Source organism: Cynoglossus semilaevis, chromosome 19 (genome assembly GCF_000523025.1).
Source record: "Cynoglossus semilaevis isolate Cse_v1.0 chromosome 19, Cse_v1.0, whole genome shotgun sequence".
NCBI classification, from domain to species: Eukaryota; Metazoa; Chordata; class Actinopteri; order Pleuronectiformes; family Cynoglossidae; genus Cynoglossus; species Cynoglossus semilaevis.
The window spans coordinates 327,223-350,533 of NC_024325.1; the positions used below are offsets into that span (position 1 = coordinate 327,223).

General features: G+C 39.1%; 1 protein-coding gene across 2 annotated transcripts in view; it reads left to right on the plus strand.

The window, feature by feature from the left end:
- Nucleotides 1-16,251, plus strand: part of gabrb4 (gamma-aminobutyric acid type A receptor subunit beta4) — a 46,468-nt gene extending 30,217 nt beyond the window's left edge. The window contains exons 5-10 of one of the 2 annotated variants that reach the window (XM_008332159.3): nucleotides 4,324-4,406; nucleotides 8,580-8,717; nucleotides 10,924-11,076; nucleotides 12,331-12,587; nucleotides 13,204-13,293; nucleotides 13,595-16,251. In XM_008332159.3, the coding sequence (XP_008330381.1) occupies nucleotides 4,324-4,406; nucleotides 8,580-8,717; nucleotides 10,924-11,076; nucleotides 12,331-12,587; nucleotides 13,204-13,293; nucleotides 13,595-13,948 (1,075 nt within the window). In that variant the 3' untranslated portion in view covers nucleotides 13,949-16,251. The remainder of the gene's footprint in view (nucleotides 1-4,323; nucleotides 4,407-8,579; nucleotides 8,718-10,923; nucleotides 11,077-12,330; nucleotides 12,588-13,203; nucleotides 13,294-13,594) is intronic. The other variant, XM_008332160.3, reaches the window with a different exon arrangement.
- Nucleotides 16,252-23,311: the final 7,060 nt, after the last annotated feature.

Sequence of the window (23,311 nt, forward strand, 5' to 3'; positions counted from 1 at the left end):
TGGAGCCTAACAAACAAAAAACTCATCATCTAAACATCAAAAAAGTCAGTGTCAGTAGAATGTGTGCAACTCGGGGTGCATGACATAGCAGGTTTCTTTCCCAACTTAACTGTGACATAAGCGGCTGACTCATTGTTAGCAGACTGACGATCCACTTTTTTAATGTAGACGGTCCTCAGAGCATTGAGGGATTTTTTTCTTTTTTTTTTTTTTTGAGCTCAGCTTTAACCAGATGGTGTTTTCTTTGTCCCCGCCCCTGTCGCTCTGCTCCTATATCTTTTTTGTTGATGTAACCACGGTGTTTATCTGTTGATAGTACAATAATCTCCTTTTGGCCCACCAGCTACCTCACAGTGTAGACTGTGTAGGCGTCAAAACTTAACGCTCACAGTTTGTGAATTCCCTGGTGTCTGTGTGGAGAGCCTCTGGGATCCACCTCCAAGATGATCCAAATTGTGGTTTCGTGCTAAAATGATTTGTGGTCAGAGGAGCCGAGTGCTGTCTAAAAAAAAAAAAAAAAACTTTGTAAAGGATTTATACTTCCTGTTAATGGACCTAATTGAACGCAGTGGCATCTTCAATTGTGCTAATGTGTAACACGTTTATTTACAAATTACAGCTCTCTTTCTTTCTCGCTCTCTCGCTCTAAGGTGATGGGTTAGAACCGAGTTTCTCAATTATTTTCTGTCCCAATACCCCAGGGGACAGTACTGAAATACTGTTGAGCGCCTGGTAATATTTATTTCTTTATCTGTACAAACCACTGTATGAGTTGCTGGCACCAGCATTCTGCATACAATCGCCTGATTATCAATATTAATCTAGTGACTAGAGGCTTGTTTTTCGTTCTGTGTTCATGTGTTATGAAGGCGTTAACAGTTACAGGTATGGGACAGGAACCTGACTGGTCTGTCGCGGGGGCATTAACCTATTTTTTAGAGCACACGTCATTTGGCGAAACCCGGGCGAAATCGGGTTTTCGTTATCGGAAGACCAAACCAATAGCGATTCCTACAGACATTACAAAATATGCTAATATCGGGCCGATGATATCGGCCGACCGATATCATCCCGGACATCCCTAATAATAACATTGCAAAGCCTGTAAAACTTGCTGAAGAGTGTCATGCTGGCTTACCATCATGTGTGGAACTGTGAGTTGAGCTGACCTACATCTGCTGCTCCTACTCACCGGTGATTCTCTTCTGGCTTTTTAAGTGTCACATTAAAAGTCATTTTTATTGTCTGTCTGCCATGGCGTTACATATTTATTTCTGTACGTTACGTCAAGCTGCCGCTTATATTAGGATTTTGGTGCTTTTACTCACTACTGCCCCAGGGGTTGAAACTATAACTCCTGACAAGATATTCAGTTTGGTTCTGTACAGAACATGGCTCGGATTTTGAAGCGGCTTACCGAATGGTTTACGTTTTATGTCAGTGACTGTGGCTGGGATGGGGGTGTGGAGCAGTATTGTCAGTTAGTTTTCCCACTGATTTAATTTTTCGCTGACATTGAGTCTCTGAACCACGAGTCTGAAACCCAAATGAGCTGAGGGGCTCTGTTTGCGATGTCAGGGACACATCAGTGTTTGATAATCAATACAAAAACATAGATACTTTTTATTTCATTTTAAAAAACGTTTATATTATTTTGTAACATTCTTAATTGTAACATTCTTAATTGAAAAACATAGATACTTTTTATTTCATTTTTAAAAACGTTTATATTATTTTGTAAAATTCTTACTTGACCATTTATAGCAGGGGTGTCAAACTCATTTTCACCAGGGGCCCACATTAGCAATACAGTTCCCCTTGAAAGGGCCGGTTGTAAATGGAAGACTGTATAGATCAGGGGTCCCCAACCCCTGGTCTGTGGACCAGTACCAGTCCATAGGTCATTTAGTACCAGGACACAGTGAAAAAAAAATGTACTTAACTTTTACTCATTTACTTCATAAGAAAATCCTGACATATCCATTTACTTTCTTTATTTAAAGATAACCTGGCAATATTTAAAATAACAGGTCATTCGGACATGAAACAGAATAGAGTCTAAAATACAGACCGAAAAATACAGGTACCGGTCTGCTTTAAAGATATTCTGGCAATATTTAAAATAAAGTCATTCAGACATGATACAAACAGAATAGATTATAGTACAGAATAGTCTGTATTTACAGGTGGTAGTGGCTGACCAGTCCTTGGGACAAAAAAGGTTGGGGACCGCTGGTATAGATGTAACTACTCCATAACAGACTAATACATGTTTCTGCAGTTGATTATTATTTGATTGATTATAAAATCTTCTTTAATTTCTTAGGTTAAGAAACTCTGCTGCATGGACTTTACCAAATACTTTTTAAGCTCCCGCGGGCCACACAAAACGGCTTGGCGGGCCACATTTGGCCCCCAGGCCTTGAGTTTGACACGTATGATCTATAGCAAATGAAAAAAATACATTCACAAAAATAAATTACTAATTACAGATTTTTTTTGGGGGGGGGGGTATCACCACTGCTCTAAACAAATATAACCAACAGGATTGATTCAACAAAGATAACAGCTTCCAAATACTTCTTCCACATTGGCCTGATGTGAAGACCGTTAAAGAGCCATCATCGGCATATAAAGGAACAATTGTGTCTCTTTTTTATTTTCAAGCAGGTTACGAGATGCTGTTATAGATACAGAGAACCTCCACAAAATTACTTACCGCAGTTAAACTAGTGCAGCACGGCCCAATTGGTTGCCCCCGGAGCCCCCACAAGCAACGCCAGGGAGTTGGCAGATCATTCTGCCGTTGTGTGCATGGGTTCACGAAAAAACAAAAACAAGCTCAGTAAGAGGATTGGATTGATCAGACCCAGAATCTAAATTGTCTATCAGTATGAATGGTTGTTTGTCTCTATGTGCATGGTTTGGCAAACTGTCCAGGGTGTACCCCACCCTTGGCAGGAGATAGCTGGGATTGGTTCCAGCGACCCCCATGACCCTGAAAAGGAACAAATATATCCTCAATATGTTTTTTTCGGACTCTTGGAGAAAACAAGAGTACCTGAAGGAAAAAATTCCATGTGGCCCAGTTAGCTAGGTCGATACTAAATATTTAATAGAAATGAATGGTATTCATGTGGTCAGTACCAAATAAACTATATGATAGCTTTCGTATTTGCAAAATGGCATGAGGCAGAGAAGGGGGTTATCGAGCATTGTGTCAGTGTCTTGTACGACAATTCTTTAATCATTCACAGTCACACTTCGGAAAAGTGAGCTATTCGTCTAAGCTCGGACTTTCAGCAGCTGTGTTAATCTTCCGCTTCTGTCAGTTGTGATGTTTGCAGTGTGGCACAAAGGAGAAAAGGAAAAAAAATACATTTTTATGAATGTATGTAAAACGTTGATACTTTCTGGTTTTTTTTCTTGGTTTCGATGTGAAGAACATGCTACGTGCTCGAATTGAACCTCTCAATCTGGTCACCCACCAAGATCAATTTCCAGACAGTATATTTGCATGCGCTGTATTGTCTATTATGTCATTAATTCTAGCTGCTGTAAATGGCCGCACTGTCGAATCAATGGACAAACACCGGAACAATTGATGGTTGTCTCTACAACGTGATTACTAATGTTTCTAATGAGCGAACAGGGCCGTGAAGACCTCATCATGCTGTATAACGTGTGCTTAGAAACAGTTGGGGTTAAAAATCGAGCCGAAGCGATGAACAAACTGGCGTCTGTTTTTTATCTTAATACAAGGAAGGTGTAAGTTAATAAAGGCTATGATGAACACACACACACACACCACAAGCTATGAGCCACAGAAATGTAATTAATAAAATGCGATGCAGTAGTTAATGTGTAAAAGCCGTCGTCCCCCACATGAATAATTTGTAGGTTCAGCTGTGTGCTCAATCACCGGATTTATTGATGATAATAAAATGCTCCATATACTGTATATTTGCTACCTGACAGACATGCACATCACTGAACCGGCAATAAATAATCCACATTGACCAAATTGCATTGCATCACATCACAAGAACACCACTTACAGTTCACATCTAAAACAGGGTGGTATTATTTTTATGTCTGCTTTTGCCAAACATACTCTATAATACTCTAAATGGTCTAAACATTTTCAGGTAAATTATCAAGAAGTTATTGTGCACTAAAAATACATCTGGTTTGGGGAAATTCTCGAAACTTTAAAAGACAACTTTTCTCCTTCGTTTATTCAAACTGAAAGTCATGCCTTTGTGATATAAACCTTATGCTTCTGTATTTTTATTTTTATTTTTTCTCATTTTTGTTTTTCAGAATAACTACCACTGCTGCTTGTATGATGGACCTGAGGAGGTACCCTCTGGATGAACAGAACTGCACGTTGGAAATTGAAAGTTGTAAGTAAAGAAAAGTCCGGATTTTCGATTTTTGTTGATGGATTGATTATCTATCTATCTATCTATCTATCCATCCATCCATCCATCCATCCATCCATCCATCCATCCATCTATCTATCTATCTATATAGATACATATTTATGCAAATATATATATATATAGATTTGCATACATATGTATCTCTAGAATTATGTATATATATATATATCCATAATTCTAGGGATGCATAATTATGCTAATGTCAGGCCAATATTATCGGTCCGCTGATATTATTGGACCCTTAATTATGTCATATCTGTTATCGGTTTTTCCTCCGATAATGAAAATCTGATAAGACAATGCCTGGGTTTCGCCAAATGACGTGTGCCCTAAATATAGTTTTTTGGGGGAAAACGACTGTATATGAAAGTGAAAGTCACTAGATGGCAGCATACGGCTCATTTTATTAATCTATTCTAATGATCAAGTATATGAATACAGCATGCTGGTGCCAGCAACTCATACAGTGGTTTGTACAAATAAATAAATAAATATTACAAGGGGCAGGGGGAAGGTAAAACGTCTGTCCCCTAGAGGAGGCATGGCAGAAAATAATTGAGAAACACTGCTTTAACCCACCAACCCGCCTTAGTGAGCAGGCGGCGCTTAACTTCCTTAACCACCAGGCCACCACTGCCCCACTATATCGGAATCAGAAGTGATGTGTTTGGACAATATCAGCATATCGGATATTGATGTCCGATATGCCCTGTGACCTTTTACCACCATCGTGGTATGCATTTTAATAATTTATTATCTTTAACAATCACTTTAAATTATACATTTAATTCCAATTAGAAAATACTGTAATATCACTATGTGAACTAGATGCATTAGTGCGATAATGGCAAAAAGGCAGCAGTCAGTATACAGAACTCTATAAACCTATATAACAGTTTGGAATCCATCGTCCATGATGATGAAAAGTCCCTGATGATATCATTAAGGTAATGCACAGCGATTCTGTTTTTAGAACCGGTTAGTCTTTTCTAGAACTATTTAGTGATTTGAATGGGGAGAAAAAAAATGGAAAACTCTGATTCAAATCATTGCTGCTTCACATATTTTTTCCAAATGCCTTTATTTAGATGAATCATAATCCAGCAGGAAAACGTGCTAGTGTAATTAAAAATTGTATTTGTTTGATCATTTCCATTGACCACTTCATCAATCACCCGACCCGGTTCAATACACCAGGTATTTGCGGTTCTTGCTGGTTGAGGGAAAACTGCGGCAAGTTTAACCTCGGGGATTTCAGCAGAAAATGAAATATGGATACGCAGTGAATTAAAACACTGCAAGAATATCTGCTGTTTAGGCTCAAGGGAAACTCTGCACCGGTAGGGAACGTGCACGTTAGCCGTCCTAGTGATAGATGAGGCAGTCAGTTGTTTCAATGTCATGGACAATGTCACATTTCCTTACCCTATAACCTCAGAGGGGGATCTAATGGTAATGCATCTCGGTCTGTAATGTTCTTCAGATCTGAAAACATGCCGGTTGAATGTGAGATGTCGTAACACTGCTCGTTGCTGTGCAGTGAATTCATAGGCGCCTGATAGCATAAATCCTCTGGTGGGGCCGGTTACAGTTGCTCTGCCAATTGTGAGAGAATATGTGAGGACATGATACAGACTGACACATGTTAATGAATATTCATGGAAAGTAGTACTCATAAAACTTGTAATGCATGTGGTGATAAACCGAGGCGGCACAGGAGGTAGAAAAGTGGAGCATGTGACTGCAGGCCAAGAGAACAAACTCACTGAAGTCCTTGGATTATTTATTTAGCCATGCCTCTGTTTTTTTTTTTCCATGTGCTGAATGGAAACAACACAAAAAAAATCTCCATAGAAAACTTCATCCTCCTACCAATAGTTTGCGCACCACATATCTTTGTCTGGAAATGCTTGGAAACGATCAAAATAGAAGTAGAGATGAAACCTCATTGGACTTGTTTTTCCATCTATCCAGTTATGCATTTGTTTTTAGATTTGAAATGTAGCCTATAATAAAATAATACTTATAAGTATGGGACGTAAAGTGGAACCTCGAGATACGAGCCTCCCGACATACGAGTATTCCGAGATACGAGCAACCCTTCGAGCAATTTTTTTTCCTTTGAGATACAAGTAAAGATTTGAGATACGAGCACGCTTACAGACACCAACGCTAGTTGGCCGAGCACTCGGAGCAGCCCACGCCGCCTCCTATGTTCACTTCACGTGTTCGTCAAGTTCCGTACGCATCTCCCGCAAGTCTTCCGTATTGTGTTTGCATTGTCTACGTGATTTTCTCTCTATTTTGTGCATTATTCTTCATAATAGCGATGGGTCCTAAGAGAGTGAGTGGTAAGGATGGTAGTGAGAAGAAGAAGATTTATCTACATCGATACACTTGTTGAAAAACATTTCTTTTCGTCTTGCGCAATAAGCATTCATCGCTCGCGATTTGTTAAAAACAATGCAGTTATAATTAGGACAACAAGAGCTGAAATAAATTCCATTATATTATGTTTAACCAATGGAAATGTTTGCAAACGGTTGCAACCACGTTGGTGGCCCCTGTTGTAGATCCTGGTGAAATTGATGACTAGATCTTTGTCATGCTCGCTCTTGGCATTCAGCTTAATGTCATCCATGTAATCCCCGAGATACGAGCAACCCTTCGAGCAATTTTTTTTCCTTTGAGATACGAGTAAAGAGGTGATAATCCCAAACATCCAAAACAATCAATACCTTGGAGACGATATCAACACTGGGGATTCAGGCGTATACGCCATTTGTATGATGGTACCTTTCTGGGTTCCTTATGATCAGGACTGTTGGCACAGTGTCAACCACTTTGGGAGACTTTCAGACAGTAGCAGTTGGTTATTTGAGCTGCAAGGCATTCATGTAGTGCAGTCCCTTTAGCCAGGAGGTGTGAATTATGTCGGGGCCTGATGCCTTCCAGCTCCTTATTTTTGGCACAATTTCTTGGCTGTCTGCCTTTGATTTAACTGGACTTTGCTCTAGGAAGCTGTGACCTGTCTTCGGGTTCATCAGCCACTGAGCATTGGTATTATTTGAGTCTGCCTATTGCGATAGGTGTTTTTCTTGTATTGTTCAGTCTCATTTTTGGGATCTGGATCTCTTGTCATCTTACTAGCTTGCTGTCAGAAATAGATCTTAGGTAGTGTGGTCTGACTAGTGACCCCATTTAGGAGTCAGATGGCAACGCCTTTGCTTTGTAGCTCTGCATCCAATGGCATTTTACACCTCTCCACTCTCTAGGAAAGCATATTTTGAAATTCAAGACGAGTTAGGGTTACAATTAGGGATGTCCAATATTGACCTTTTGCTGATATCCGATATGCTGATATCGTCCAAACACTTCATTTCCGAGTACGATATCAACTGATACAGATATTTGCAGACGTTTTTCCCCCCCAAACTATTTTAAGCTCACATCACATACTGTATCTCCTGTTGTTGAATTAACACTTTGCCTACTTTTGTTGTGATGCCCCACTAAAAGCACTAAAGCTTTTGCACAAGTTAGCATTGTCTGTACAAAATGAAATTTGAAAGCATTTACAGCATATTTGGCAAAACCGAGGCATTGCATTACTGGGTTTTCATTATTGGAGGAAGAACCAATCACGATTCTTATCAATATTACACAATTATGCTAATGTCGGCTCGATAATCTCAGTCGGCCAATATTATCGGAGATCCCTAGTTACAATCATGGTTTGATTAGAGTTAGGGTAAGGATAAAAACTGGTAGGTTTTGGATAGGGGAAGAGACAGGGGAATGTATTACTCACGAAAACCACCTGGTTGGTTTAAAAATTCAGATCACGTGCAAAATGTGCTTGTCGGCACCGTGCACAAAACATTAAGGGTAAAGATAAAGTCAGGGCGTCATTCTGTAAGCAGTCAAGAATGACTGGAAAAAAAACAACAAAAAAACAATAACTTTGGAAAGAAGTTCGTTTGAGTCCACGTTCATGTGTCCGTTCGACCTCAACTCATTATTCAAAATCCTGCAACTGACTTAAAATAGAAACCTAAATGGTTGTTCTCTCATTGCACTTACACCTGCTATTCTCACCCTCTCTCCTCTGAATGCGATCTGACTCCAACACAGATGGATACACCACGGATGACATTGTGTTCTTCTGGCAAGGAGACGACAATGCTGTGACGGGTGTGGACAAGTTAGAGTTACCTCAGTTCTCCATCGTCGACACCCGCTTGGTCTCTAAAGAGGTCGCCTTTACTACAGGTAAGGTATATTTTTGAAATGATTTAAGGGACAAAAAAATGCGTTCTCACCTAAATACTTTTTACTGTTGTAGTGCAACTCTCCACTGTAAGAGCGTAATTAAATCTGCTGTATCTTTTTTGATCGTACCAGGCAATTTATTTTCTAACATTTTATATGCAAGTTTCCACATCCTCAAAAACTTCACAGTCAACAAAACTGTAAAAGAATAACAGCATTATAGAAGGCTTTGAGCTGAGTTAGGAACAGCCAGATGCTGCTACCTAAGATGAGATTGCAGAAAAATGTTCTGTGTCTAAAGTCATACATCAATGACATGACTGAGCATAGTAAAAAGACTGACTGTGTACTTATAATAGTTATTATGCTTTGGAGCTACCGTCATTTCTGGACTATAAGATGCTAGATTTTTCACACCCTGCGGCTTAAACAATGATGCGGCTAATTTATGGATTTCTACGAGCTAACGAAGTTCATACCACAAGCGATCAATGACTTTTCTGGTAGGATACTCTGTGTTATGCTAGTAGCGTATGTATGTCTGTGAATGACTGTGTGCGTACGATATGTGCGAGGAGCGCGAGAGAGAGCGAACGGTAGCGAAAGTTGAGTGCAGTTGGAGCCCTGTCATGTAAAGGGAGTTAGCCCCGGAGCTAATGTTAGCGTCAACCCTGGAGCAGATCACTAAGTCTCCCCTGTACATTCCAACTACGGCCGTGGCACCGAAGCAGGAAAGAGCTAACGTGTAACCAGCCGTGTTACAGGCACTGTACGGGGGAAAAAAGCATTTATTGAATTAAAAGTGAAAAATCTTTCTGTGTGAATATCCTATGTTACAACATGGACACTTGCGGCTTATAGAGAAGTGCGGCCTATATATGAACAATTCCTTTTTTTCTTTCTAAATTTAGTGGGTGCGGTTTATATTCAGGTGCGCTCAATAGTCCGGAAATTACGGTATTCTTTTTTTTCATTATGTCACAGTGTATTAGAAAAAAGGTGCGCAGTCTTTTATATTCTTCTGGTTTGTTTTTTTTTTGTTGTTGTTGTTTTTTTTTTGTGCTGAACATTGAACACTGATGTGGTCCTCGAATGAAAGGACGTTGGCAACAGTAGCCCTTAGCTTATCTGCTTACCTTGCACTTGTATGCACATGTGGCAGCTTATGTCTAAGTACAACTGCATAGGGAGGGATCATTCGGTTGTTGGAACTAATTGCAACAAGGCTCCATTGTTGTATCAGTTCATTCATGTGGAGGAATCGTTGCACTCTAGCTGTAGCAGCACTCATGTAAATGGTCATGTGTGATTTCCTTTATTATGCAAAGTGCCTGTAAGAGCTAGGCGTCGCCCTCAGACCTGATCCGGCGTGCATGCAAAAGTATCGATTCATTAAAAGAGCTACGGTACAGGAGGCCATTCATCACTGTGCACTCCACATAGTGAATAGCCTTTTACATTAAAGCCATCCCACTTACTGCATGCCAGACTACAGTGACTTAAATGTACGGAATATATTTGTTTCTCATAATACCGTAAATCACTGTGACTCGTAGTACATGTACATTCTTTTAATATTTTTTTTAGCCTCGGCAGTATGTTGTTATAGTTGAATTAAAACAATCAAAAATCCAATACTTTCTCCGGAAACTTGCTTTCAATGCATCCACGTGGGATGCTTCCAAGCATCCGCTACACTACTTACGTTTTGTCATTCAGTGTATAATACCATACGTTACAGTCACTCACCTTTAAAATGCACTCCTGGCCCACTGTTTTAAAGGGACAGAGAAGTGCAGAGGAAAAAGCAGAGCAGCTCGCTGTGACAATTCTCAGAGGGACGCTGCAACTGCCTGCTGAGATGGGGGTTGCAGAAAAATCTGCCACGTTGGCGACTTTCGGCAATGTTTAATTGGAATCGAACTTGTCCCTGGAAAGGAATCCATCGCTTTGGGGAAATTAAGTGCTCCATCTGAACAAATGGAGAAAAGACCAGGATGCACGTTGTCAAAGTGCAGAACTCTTCCGTTGTGCCAATTTTGAACCAATCTTTTCACTCTTACACTGTGAAAGATTGCCTTTAGGGATTCCTGTCAGTAAAAGTACTTAATTAGGCATAGGTTAGGTCTTTTGACTGTGTTTTTCGTGTTCTAACTTTTCTCTTAGGCTCCTAGTAATATTTCAATTTTTTTTTTCCCCCTCTCAGGTTCATACCCAAGGCTTTCCCTTAGTTTCCGAATTAAGAGGAACATCGGATATTTCATCTTGCAGACATACATGCCCTCTATCTTGATCACCATCCTCTCCTGGGTCTCCTTCTGGATTAATTATGATGCCTCTGCAGCAAGGGTGGCCCTGGGTAAGAAGTAGTCACCAGTGGGAAATTGATTTTTTTTTTTTTCAATTTCCCTATGTGATTCCTATGTTTTATACTATGGTCATATATAGTTTATCGCAGGGAAAATAATTCAAATACCCTGTGAACCAATTAATCCGTGAGTGACGATTGATTATTTATTATTATTATTGACCGATTATTGTTATTTCACACTTATTCCGGGGCTTGTAATTGTGTAACGTTCCCCTGATTTCCACATTAACACTTGTATTACATATTTAGTATTAGCAAACATTTTATAACCAATGCGATCCATGTGAATTGTCATTAATCTATCTCCTATGTTATGTAAGAACTAAGGTCGGCGTACCGTACTGTAATAGCTAAGTTATCATCTTATGCAGATGACACCACGTGAGGCTATGCTAAATATTTTGTTAACTACATACAGGTATACATATAGATACACGGGCAGCAGTGTAAGTCATCTCAGTCTAAATCTGTCCTCTTTAGCTACACATGCGTATAAACAACTAAGGCAGGCATGGGCAAACTAAGGCTCGGGGGCCAGATGTGGCCCGTTCGGTTTTTTAATTCGGCCCTCCAACGTTTTTCAAAATTTATAATTTTTTTATGTTATCATTAAACTTCTGACATTTCCCTGTAATATCCACGTTTTCCCAATAGATGGTGCTAAAATGCCGAAATGCTAAAAGCATTTTAGCCTTTATACATGACTTTTACATGTCATTTATCTTAGTTCTCACGAACGCTGCCCCCCTGTTTAAATTTTTTTGTAGTGGTTACGATGTGGTGGTTACTTCACTCTGGACTGGAAGACATACACAGATTTACCCCTCGACACTGTTGCACTGTTTTGCTCACTGTCCCTCGCTTGGTTATTTTACCCATTTTTATAACAATAATATAAAATGTTTTCTTTAATTATTATTATTTTATAGTATATATATTTGTTGATATCTGTTTTTATATACATACAAGCAGTACATAGAAGGTATTTCTCACATCACCCTGGAATGAATACACAATACACACTAAACATATTTTACAATTGCAACAAAGTACTGTGCAGGGATGCGAACCAGTTTACTGATTATCCTAGCTTACAATTTCAAGGTGTATCTAAACAATTTTTTAGATCTTTAATGTTTTCAAGTCAATTCCTATGACTGAAGCCTGCGCTCCTGTGTATCTTCTATCTAACACTGGACCCTCTGTTTGTGTTTGTTTTTGTGTGTGTGCTGCTGTACTCAGGTGTGACAACGGTGCTTACTATGACAACAATTAACACCCACCTTAGGGAGACTCTCCCAAAGATTCCATATGTGAAAGCCATCGACGTCTACCTCATGGGCTGTTTTGTGTTTGTGTTCCTGGCCCTGCTTGAATATGCCTTTGTAAATTACGTGTTCTTTGGCCGAGGCCCTGCGCAACAGAAGAAACTCAGCGAGAGGCTGGGCAAATCCAACAACGAGCGCTCAAGATATGAAGAGAAACGCCTAAGGGAACAGGTTTGCAACTATGTCTGATGGTTGTTTTTTTTTTTTTTGTTGTTGTTGTTTCTTGTCTGTCGGTCAGTCTGAGTACAAAACATTGATGTTGGTTCGGGCCACCTGTGTTTTTCCCCTGAAGACACCTATAGCAACAATTGGCCTTTAGAAACAAACTGATGCCACACAGGCCTATATGCATTCATTACCCATTTCCATTGCTTCTCCCTCAAGCATTTGAAGCTTTTTAATAGCACAGCTTTTTTTTTCATTGATGCAGTGATTCATCTAGTTCAACAGTGGTGTAAACATTTCTTATTTTAGGTTATTGTCGTTGTTTTGCTAGAGGCTTGATTTTTTTTTTTCTTTCATTTTCACAGTGGGATAACATATGGCCCAATAAAATGACAAAAACCTTAAAAATGCAGCATCAAAGTGTTTAGGAAATTTCGACATTTTCTCTGTGACAGAATGATGCTAAAATCAATGTTTTTTTTCAATTTTTTTTTTTAATTTCAAAAATGTTACTGTTGACGTTGTTTTCTATGCGCTGAGTAATGCTCTAAAATGTGCTTATTTTCCAGTACTCTATAGTCATTTTTTAATGATCTCTTCATTTTTTCTTTCACATTGCAAGGACTCCATTTCAGCGCCGTTTCAAACCAACACCTTCAGGTCATTTACACAGAGAAGAAATCTGTATCTCGAGGAACAAAGAAAAGTTGGGGTACATGTATTTAGAAATTATATCAGCTGTAGGCCAGGATAAAGGCTGTTACTGTTCAAAGTAATTGTGTCACATTTTTTACCATTAACTGTCTGTTGTTTTAAAATTTGCTAATTATCTCTGTTGCATGCAACAAATTGACATTTCCATATCATTCCTACATTTTGCTCTAGCTTTGAAAGCATGGGGAAAGGGAGGGGGGGGCTACTGTAAGTTTAACATGTTGGGTAGAACGGGGCCATTGTTGACATTTTAGACTTTGCTGACTTTTTGTGTCCTTTTTTTTCCCTCCTCTTTGCAGGTGGATGCCTATGGAAACATCCTCCTCACAACACTTGAGATGAACAACGAAGTGATGCCTTCAGACGTGGGGAGCAGCGTCAGTGACTCTAGGAATTCTGTCATGTCCTTTGACAGCTCCGGGGTCCAGTTCAGGAAGCCCATGGCGCCCCGCGATGGCTTCAGCCACCACTCGCTGGATCGGAGCACCATGCGTAGCCGGGCCAACTGTCGACTACGACGACGCTCCTCCAAGCTCAAGTTGAAAATCCCCAACCTGACAGATGTTAGCACCATTGACAAGTGGTCCCGTGTCATTTTCCCCATCACCTTTGGATTTTTCAACCTAATTTACTGGTTGTACTATGTGAATTGATGTGCATCCCACTAGGAATCATGGGCCATATTTTGAGAGCACATTAAATTGGCTTTGATACATTTCCAAAATATGTATACACATATACAAATTGAACATATGTATATGCATATTTCTATATATTATATTTATATATACACGTGTGAAATCTGAAGGACCTTTCCGATGTACAAAAAAAAATTAATAGGATGACTTGAATGTTTAAGAGTAATTGTGAAGACAAAAAAAAAAAAAAAAAACAATTTTTAGGCTTTCAGTTTCTTTTCCTCCGGAAACGAACAAACACAAGATCCCACCTGGGATTTTTGGAACTAAAGACATGCATGATATTTTTGCTAAAAAATTTGAAGGAAAAAAAAGAGAAGATGAAAGCTCTAGAGACCGAAAAAGATTTCTCAGAGTCCCATTGACTTTTATTGATACTTATTGTATTCGGGGGGAAAAAAAAAAAATCCTCTACTATACTGCAGCTCATGAAGTCTGTGGTGGCTCGTGCAAGCATCAGCTGAGTGAGAGAGATTCTTTGCACCACCACCCTCCTCTACCCTTTTTCCTTCCCTCGTCGTTCTCACCAAACTCAAATCCCCCCAGTGTACACACGCACACACACACACACACAAACACACCATTACCCATGGATAACAGGCACGGAAACCTCCAGCTCCACTATGTACAGCAACCTTGTTTGGATTATGTGTTGTTCCTTGGGTTTGTTGACGTGATATTCTTCTCTTTATCAGACATCAACTGCAGCCTAATGGTCTCCATTAGAGAGCCATTGCAGAATGGAAGGCTTGACCGCGTCATTTCTGCACAGAGTCAACGCAAACTCACGTTTCTTTCTCTTACTCATGTCCTTTTTGGAGACGCGTCCTCGGAGCTGGAGTCGGGGCTCATAAATGCTGAATATTGTAGATATAATTTATTCTTTGAGAAAAAAAAAAATATACTGTGATTTCATCAAGTGTCAGAACATGTTCTAGAGCTGGGGCATTATTTGGTAAATGGGTCGAAGGTGTGCATTAATCATTCTGTACATTTTATCATCATACAGTATTCCCATACAAGTATACTTGTACGTTTCTTTCCTACCTATCAATTGATTCACACGCTTTTAGATGCAGAGTTCATTGAGAACATATCTTTCTTTGTGTTTGATCCAAAAGAAAAAAAAAAAAGAGAAAAAAAAGGAGGTTTCGATGTTGTGATTCGTTTTGAAATTTTTATCCGCGGTGAAGATGTGAGAACATGTACATTCAAAAGAGTCAATGTAGCCACTCGCAGTTTGGCCAGTTGTGTTTCACTATAGAGTATTTATGTTTGTTTGACATATCTTCAGTGTTAGGGTCCGATTCTGAAGGCAGGATCACATGATTGGTTGAGCTCGGCCTGGGCAGAGGATGTGAAAAAAAAAGAAAGAAAATGATTTGTATTGCAAGACTAAATCAGTGCCATTCTTCAAATGTTCCCAGCCGCGCTGACTGGTTCCCTCAGCTGAAGTACACACAATGTTCAATGTTGATGACCATGCAATAGCCATGAATTCAAATAGAGTCCAAACGGTCTTTGATTTATCAAACACATTTGCTTTATTTCACTCTCAGTTCTATCAAATGCTCACTTCACTTGCTAACAAATATGAAGACTCGAAAGCTTTTCATTTATCATCACAAAGGATGAAGGTTTCACGGTAGTTAAATCTTAACATGATCTAGTTAAAGGTCCAGTGTGTAAAATAATGACGTCATGGTTAGTCTGAAGGTTTCTAACCCTTGCTCTACCAACTCCTCTCTCTTGACTTCTAATTTTTAGCTCTCGCATTAAATGAATGTTTAATTTATTTTCTCATACTTAATTCTTTTTAGGGTTGCTGAAGGACCGGAACCAAAGCTAGTGGCCATCTGCAAAGATAGAGTACGATCTGGACAGTTCAGTCAGTCCAACAAAGCGTTTCAAATATAGGTATGGCTCGATGCAACTCTTTCATGTCCGATACCAATACTGCAATTTGGAGTATCTGTCGATAACCATGTCAATCTAATACCTTCTTTTGTCCTCTAGAATCGCACGGTTGCTGTTGCTGAGGCTATAGTGTCCCCGTTCACGGCATGTGGCTCAAAGTAAAGTTGATTTGGGCTTAGCTATTAGCTCAGGTTTTTTTTTTGGTTTTTTTTTCCCCAATGTTCGATCCGGACGTTTTGACCAATATTGGACCGTTACCGATCCAGAGTATCGGATGGAGCCATCCCTAGAAATGACATTCACTTATACAATCTTGCCAAAAGTCAATTATATATAAAAGACCAGGGCACTGGCGATTTTTTATCTGTAAGACAAATAACACTAACTATTCCACATCCACCCAAAGAAAAGCGATAAAGAAAGCGATTCACACCTGTTGACTAAGGAAATAAAGCAAGCCCCTGTAGAGCAGAGGTCCATAACTTCTTGGTTGTGGTACGGTACCAGACCTTGAGATTTTGGTAACATGAGAGAGAGATGTTTAAAGTCAATAACTTCCAACCTGTGTCTCTTGACACTGGCTAAGACTCTTGTCTGGGTCATTGGAAACTTCCCCAAATATACTTAAACTTAAACGAAAATAGAATCTAAACCGAACTGCTCCAGAAAATCGCAGGGACGTGATTCTAATGCTGCTTCCCTTTTTTCGACAACATCTGTATAAGAATTCGTAAATGCTGTAGTTACAGCGACTGGATGTACGAAACAGTCGGAAAGATTTCGCTGTCTACCAATAACCTCAGATAGGAGTGTGTAAATAAAAAGAGAAAGTATGTGAACCTCTGGTTAGGAATATTGTTATAGGCCCTCCGGGAACAAAACAAAATATTTCGTAAGTAATCATACTCTTTTATTAATATTAGGGATGCCCGATATTAACTTTTTCCCGATATTTGATATTGTCACACTTAATTTCCAATTCAGATATCGACAATACCAATATATGCGTCCGTGTGCTTCAAAGCCATTTTTAGGTCACATCATCTAGTTGAAACCCAGTCATCGTCTTAACGGGTTTTCATTATCGGAGTTGCCGATATTATCGCACATCTCACTAATTCATATGGGTGATGGGTTCACTTTAAATCCTTAATAATGCTACACACTGGACCTTTAAAACACAATTATTATGATTTATTGACGCTGATTTTTATTTAAATATGTTTTGGGAGTCATTCCCTTTTTTGCAAGTCCTTCATCTCTTTAACCGATTCTGTAGAGTTAGGAGGAAAATCTCGACTTGCGCGTCACCCTTTTACAGGGCGGTTATCAAAGTACCACCCATTGTCTGAGTAGCTTTGTGGCCGAAGTGATTTTTTCCCCTTTTCTGAACTGATTCGATCGAGAATTCACCAAAAACATTTATCTTTGACAGCATTATAGCGTGACAGACGAAAGAAGCTCCAACATGACGTAGCGGTCGGGGCAAATGAAAAATAAGAAAGAAAGGACTTTCAAGTTTGCAAAAAGATCAAATTGTCCCAAGCCTGTTGAGCTCAGCAACTTCATCTTCAAGTTCAGGCACAAACAGGCTCCGCAGGGAACGGGAGTCTCTGAGCAAAACCTACACCATCAAATCAAGCACGGAGTCCTTTATAGTAGGAAAGCGATTGTCTCGTTAGAATAGGAGCAACACGAGTGCGGTAGGAGAGATATGCTCAAGAGACAAACAAAAGAAAATTGGCATACACTGCACACAAACACATGGGGGCATGAGCAAGATGGAAAAGCAGCGGGGTAATGAGATGAAGATGACAAAACAGGAGAATCTATCATCGGAAAAACATATCCACCCCCTCGGTGTGAAGTACGCAGAAGACGTCTTCAAAACGGAATAGTGATCGGGAACCCAATTTTTTTTCTCCATACGTCAGAGTAAAATTTATGCGGTCATGTGGCCTGAGCTGCGAACGGAGTCTTGTATTTCTCTTTTTATAATTTGTGTATTGTCGAAGTATCAGAAACGGGAAAAGGAAGAAAAAAAAAATGAAAGAAAAGATACAAAGCTGAGCATAATGTTCTGTTTGTCTGCAGCTGAACAATCTATTGCGTGTCCAAGCTTTTGACCAATCACACAGTGACAGTTCCCAAAAGTAAGGAAATGAATTGTATTTAATGTTTGTGGGAAATGTGAAGGACTGTGGCACAGGTTGTTACCATTCGAGCCCTCCGTCAGGTTTAATTGTGTTCCTTGGAAAATAAATATTCAGTATTAAGTATGTTTTGCATAACTGGTGGGTATGATGATTGTTTAGATGTCTTCATGTAGTTGGAAAAGAAGTTCAAAATACAATGGCTTTGAATACAGAAACGTAAGTTGATTCGAACCGAGTCAAACGGCTGAGCAAAATCCAAGAGAATTCAGATAGAATTGTAAGGTCCGATACTCTAAGTATAGTGGGTTGCAGGAGCCTCCATTGAAATAACAGTATGACCAGTATTAGAGCACAACTCCATTACTCACCTTTGGTACTTGACAAGAGTTAGTGATGGAAAGATATAGCCTTGGAAATGGGTAACAGGACAACATGCTAAAGGTTGTAGTAGAAGTGAAATCGAACTCGCAGACTTTTTTTTTTTGTTTTCACGGGAGCACTAACAGGATGATTTTACAAAGTTTTCATAGCAGACGTGCCTTGCTAACAAGTCCGCTTTTCTAGCATTAGCTAGCGCATTTTAATGAGGTATATCTTTTATCTATTTTGGTAATGGTCGATACTGAGATGACATCATTTGCGGGAACTCTTTCAAATACTCACAAAACTACGCCGATAGCATAGAAGTTTGGTTTCCTTAGATTAGGAGTGTCACCGACAAGCTAGCCAGTACTGTCGGCATCTGGTCTAGCGTCACATGCTAAACGATAGCAGATGTTTTTGTTCAAACAACTCTTCAGCCAGCGCAACGTACGCTGCGACTTACTTAGACAAAGACAGGACACAGTGCCCCTTTATAAGGATGTGCAAAGTGGAAGCGAAAGACTAAGTTGGATGGTCTTTTCTGGGCCTTTTTAAACGTAAACTCAATTAGCCTGAAACTAAGCCCCCAATCACTCACGCAACAAATCTTACAAAAATTAGTCAAATGTGCTTATTTTCTAAATTTGGAATATTACCATTTTTCGCACAAAAATATTCATACAAAAGCTCGGACCTTTCCTACGGTACTTCCTATAAGATTTGCGCAGCTGATAATAAACAGACCTGATAATGCAGTGAGACTTCACTCTCTGGCCAAGACATTAGTGCTTTACTAAAGACTTCATACAGATTTATTGATGGCACCATGTTACATCTCGTACCTTCACAATAATAGTTTTGGTTTTTTTGTTTTTTTTTGGTTCATCTTTATTGATGGCACCATGTTACATCTCGCACCTTCACAATAATAGTTTTTTGTTTTTTTTTTTGGTTCATGCTATACTGTCAGCTAGTTTGAACTACATACCCCGGAATCCAAAGTGACCCCCCCGCAGCCCCTATGTGTTAGGGTGTTTTGCTAGAACCAGCCGATGTAGCCTAAAGAGGCAAATCTCTAGCAGAGATGAGGAGCCAACAGCTCGTGGTTTTTAGTCAGGTTTCAGAATTTTGGACATGGACATTAAAATCTGTGTTTGAGGGTAGCACTTTCTTTTAAGTAAAAGACCTATAAAAGATGCGGATAGTGGACATGATTGCGGGATTGTAGAACTAATATTATTTATATCTTTTTCTCATCCTGGTCACATACTCACATCTTCTTTCGATCATTTCAAACATATTGATATTGGTTCCAGTGCAGGTAAAGCACAACGCCTGGTGGTTTTTCTTTTTCTTTTTTTTTTTCCCCAAATAAATCAGTAGATTTGGTCCAGTTGGAAAGCCTTTATTCATCAACCCTGTGTTTTCAGCAAATGCATGGAAAGTACTGACACTGTTCCCATCTCGTTTGGGTTGGTTTAATTACAGTTATTGATACAAAATGCCTATTTTGTAATCTATGTTCTTTTTGTAAAAGCTGTAATTGATGCCTACTGTTGTGGAACACTTGCAGCCCTTGCATGCTCTCACTAAATAGTTTCACCACTCATTCCACTCTGACGATGTATAACCTGATCTTTTTTTTTTTTTTTCCGACACAAAATCTGCATATCCATCAGCTGTGATGACGTTCCGTTCTTCGTTTTCACTTTAGGGTCTTTGCTTAAGAGAGAAAACATGTTTATTTTGAGTACAGCAGGGCGGGGGGCGGGGGGGGGGGGGGGGGGTGTTCAACTGTTTTCAATGTGAATTTTCTTGCCTCTAGTGTATATGTGTAATTACATGTGAATTGTACTGTAAATATGATATCTTTCACTTAATAGTTCTTAATGCATGGACAAAAACATGGCAGTTCGTAATACCAGCTAGCCTCACTGCTAATGGCATGGACAGCTTCTCTAGCATTGGCATACTTCAGCAAACAAAACCGAAAAAAAAAAAAGTGAGACACAACGAACACACGGTGTGAGCAAAGTGATGGAGAGATCGACAGGAAGTTGTGCCACAGTGACAGAGTTTATGAGCTTGCAGTGGTCCACTTCACAGATGATATATCCTGGGTTGTACTGCAGGACATATGTGAATTTTTTTTTTTTTTTGCCATTTTGAAATTAGTCTTTATGCATTTCTGGGAAGACCTTGGTTCAGCATAAGGTGTCTTTACCTCAGCGATCAACAAATGCACTCAACCCTCCATAAACCCACCAACCAACAGAAGGGCATGTTTAATTAGCTGGCTAAAGAGGCTAGAGGAGCAGGGTTGCCTTAAGAAGGCGGGTGGGTTGTTCTATCCTGTTCCTCATTAAGACAGTCACGTGTGCCCTTGACTGATTTATTACTCAGCTAATTGCCAACTGCAGCTGTTCATAGTAAAACCACAAAGAAAATCTGTGCAGGCTACGTCCAGGCTTAGGTATGTTAAGCTGTGTAACATTATTACAAATGAAGAAAAGTCATACATTTAAAAAAAAAATGTATTACAAATGAAGAAAAGTCATACATTTTAAAAAAAAATGTCACAGTAACTTTTTTTTTTTTTTTGGTTTGTTTATTTATTCTAAATTTTTCTAGTGTTGTAGATCCGTTTCTGTGGCCTTTTTTCTATGTTAACGTTCAATAGCTTTTTGCCGGGATCTAATCTGTACAGATTTCAATTCATAGACTGTTGACACAAGCAAGAGCATTTTATCCAGGCTCAGTTCATTATTAAAACATGACGGTATAATGGACGAGGTCTTTAAAAAAACAAAAACAAAACTGTGGAGTGAGTTGTTGAGTAGCGCTGAGACTGAGTGCATAGCGCACCATGGAAGCCACGTTATTTCACCAAACTCCCAGTACAACGCTGACAGGCTCTTCACTGGCGCTCAAACTCCTGTTGGTTCCCCCATCGTTTTGCACACCGTGTGGGTTTTGTTTTGCATGACCTGTTATTTGAAAGGTTTATTTTTCATATATTTTTTAACTTCAACACCGTCATCGGAACCATCGCCACAGCCAGGAAACGAAAGATCCAGTGTTTACATGCTCAAATTGCACTTGTTTTACAGCCAGCTCTATAAAACTTGTGAAACAAACTGTTCGTAAAAAAGAAAGAAATAAAAAATACAATAAAATAATATTTGAAAAAAAAAAAAAAAAAAACGGAGTAGAAATGTAACCACAGAATGTACATGGCGTGATTCTTGTGAATCATCAACGTGTACTTCTGACAATGTATTTACTGTAAATCACGCAGTTCCGATTAGGTGCACCAAGTGCATGCTGTAGTTTTTATCAGGTTTCAGCATTAGCATCAACATCAGTCGCCCTTCAAACTACAAAAGGATGTAAAAGATGCGTGGCGGTAGCATCTGAACGTAAGCCATGTGATTGCACACCGAGTGGGTGTTCCCTGTGTTTTCTCTTGCATAAGTTGCCTCTGGTTATGGTCTGTGTTTGATTGATGTATGATGATACCTGCAAGAAGCTGCGCTAATTTCAAGTTGCATCCCTCTTTAGAAGAGTCAAGATAGGGGATTCAATTATATTTGACCAGTCGGTGAAAAGAAAAACCACTTTGTTAAGAAAAAAAAAAAAAAAATGGCAACAAAAGGCAAAAAAACCCACAAGAACAACAACCCATATACGATTCAGTTTAAATTAGTGACTAGATTCTATTACTTTGTGATCATTTTTTTTCGATTAATTGTATTTGTTGCATTTGTTATGCATTGTTATTCTTACTGTTGTTGTTGTTTTACCATAGGAAAGAAATGTAATTAATTTGACAAACTGGCACTGGAAGAAAAAAAAATGCATTTGGTTTTTTTTTGTAATGTAATTGTTTATGTTCAAAATGGGCGCTTATTTGATTAAGTTGTTTACTAAGGTGTTTGATTTCCTTCGGGGCATCAGTACTCATGGAATCAAAATTTTGTGTAGTATGAAGTTGTATTTTTTTTTTTTGTCAGTGCAAATTAATGTTATGGTGTCAATCAGCTTTTTTAGGTGTGTGAACAAACTGTGTTTTCTACAAATAAGGTGTTCAAGTATGTGGTATAAAAAGGGTTATCATTCAAACAACAGACTTTTTACAAATAAAGGCTTCTACAGTAGTGAAAGCTAATGTCTTTTAATTTGCCCTTTGCGGACTAATATGCAACATTGTTTTTTGACCTGTGTCCGTTTACTTTTTCGATATTAGTCCCCAAAAGGTAAATAGCGTACTGCAAAATGTTGCAAAATAAGAGGACAAAAATCAGGTATTCACCATTGCTATTTCTGTTTTTTTGTTGTTTTTGTTTTTTTGATTTGTTTTTTTTATCAGAGCTCTCACCTCTTACTTGGTGTCTTGCTTTTGAAAAGGACTGTTGAATAAGAACAGTCAAAAATAGACAAACATTTAAAAAAAAAAAATTAAAAAAATCAAGAGTGTTTTCTTTTAATTTGATTACAAAACATTGCGCGTTTATGAGAATATACCTCCTTTCATACCCTATTTCCTGAATAAAGACGCAAAGTGACTCCTGCTGACAAGTGTAATATTTGCCCCCTTTTTCAATTCGAGAGCCTTATTTCAGTCGTCGGCAAAGATTCGGTGCTGCCGTGCAGCACGGGTGGGTGGTTGTGTGGCAGCTTAAGGTTTGCTTCTTCTAAGGTTTTTTTCTTTCTTTTGCTGATGCCTCTTGTCCTCTGACTTTAGAATACGTTTGCAAATGAACTCCAAGTGACAACCACGTGGGATGGTTTGTTTTGATGGTAAAAGTGAATACAACGCAATGACAACGTGACCTCCGCACCTGGAGGAAAGAGGTCAAAGAGGATTTAACTACATATCATT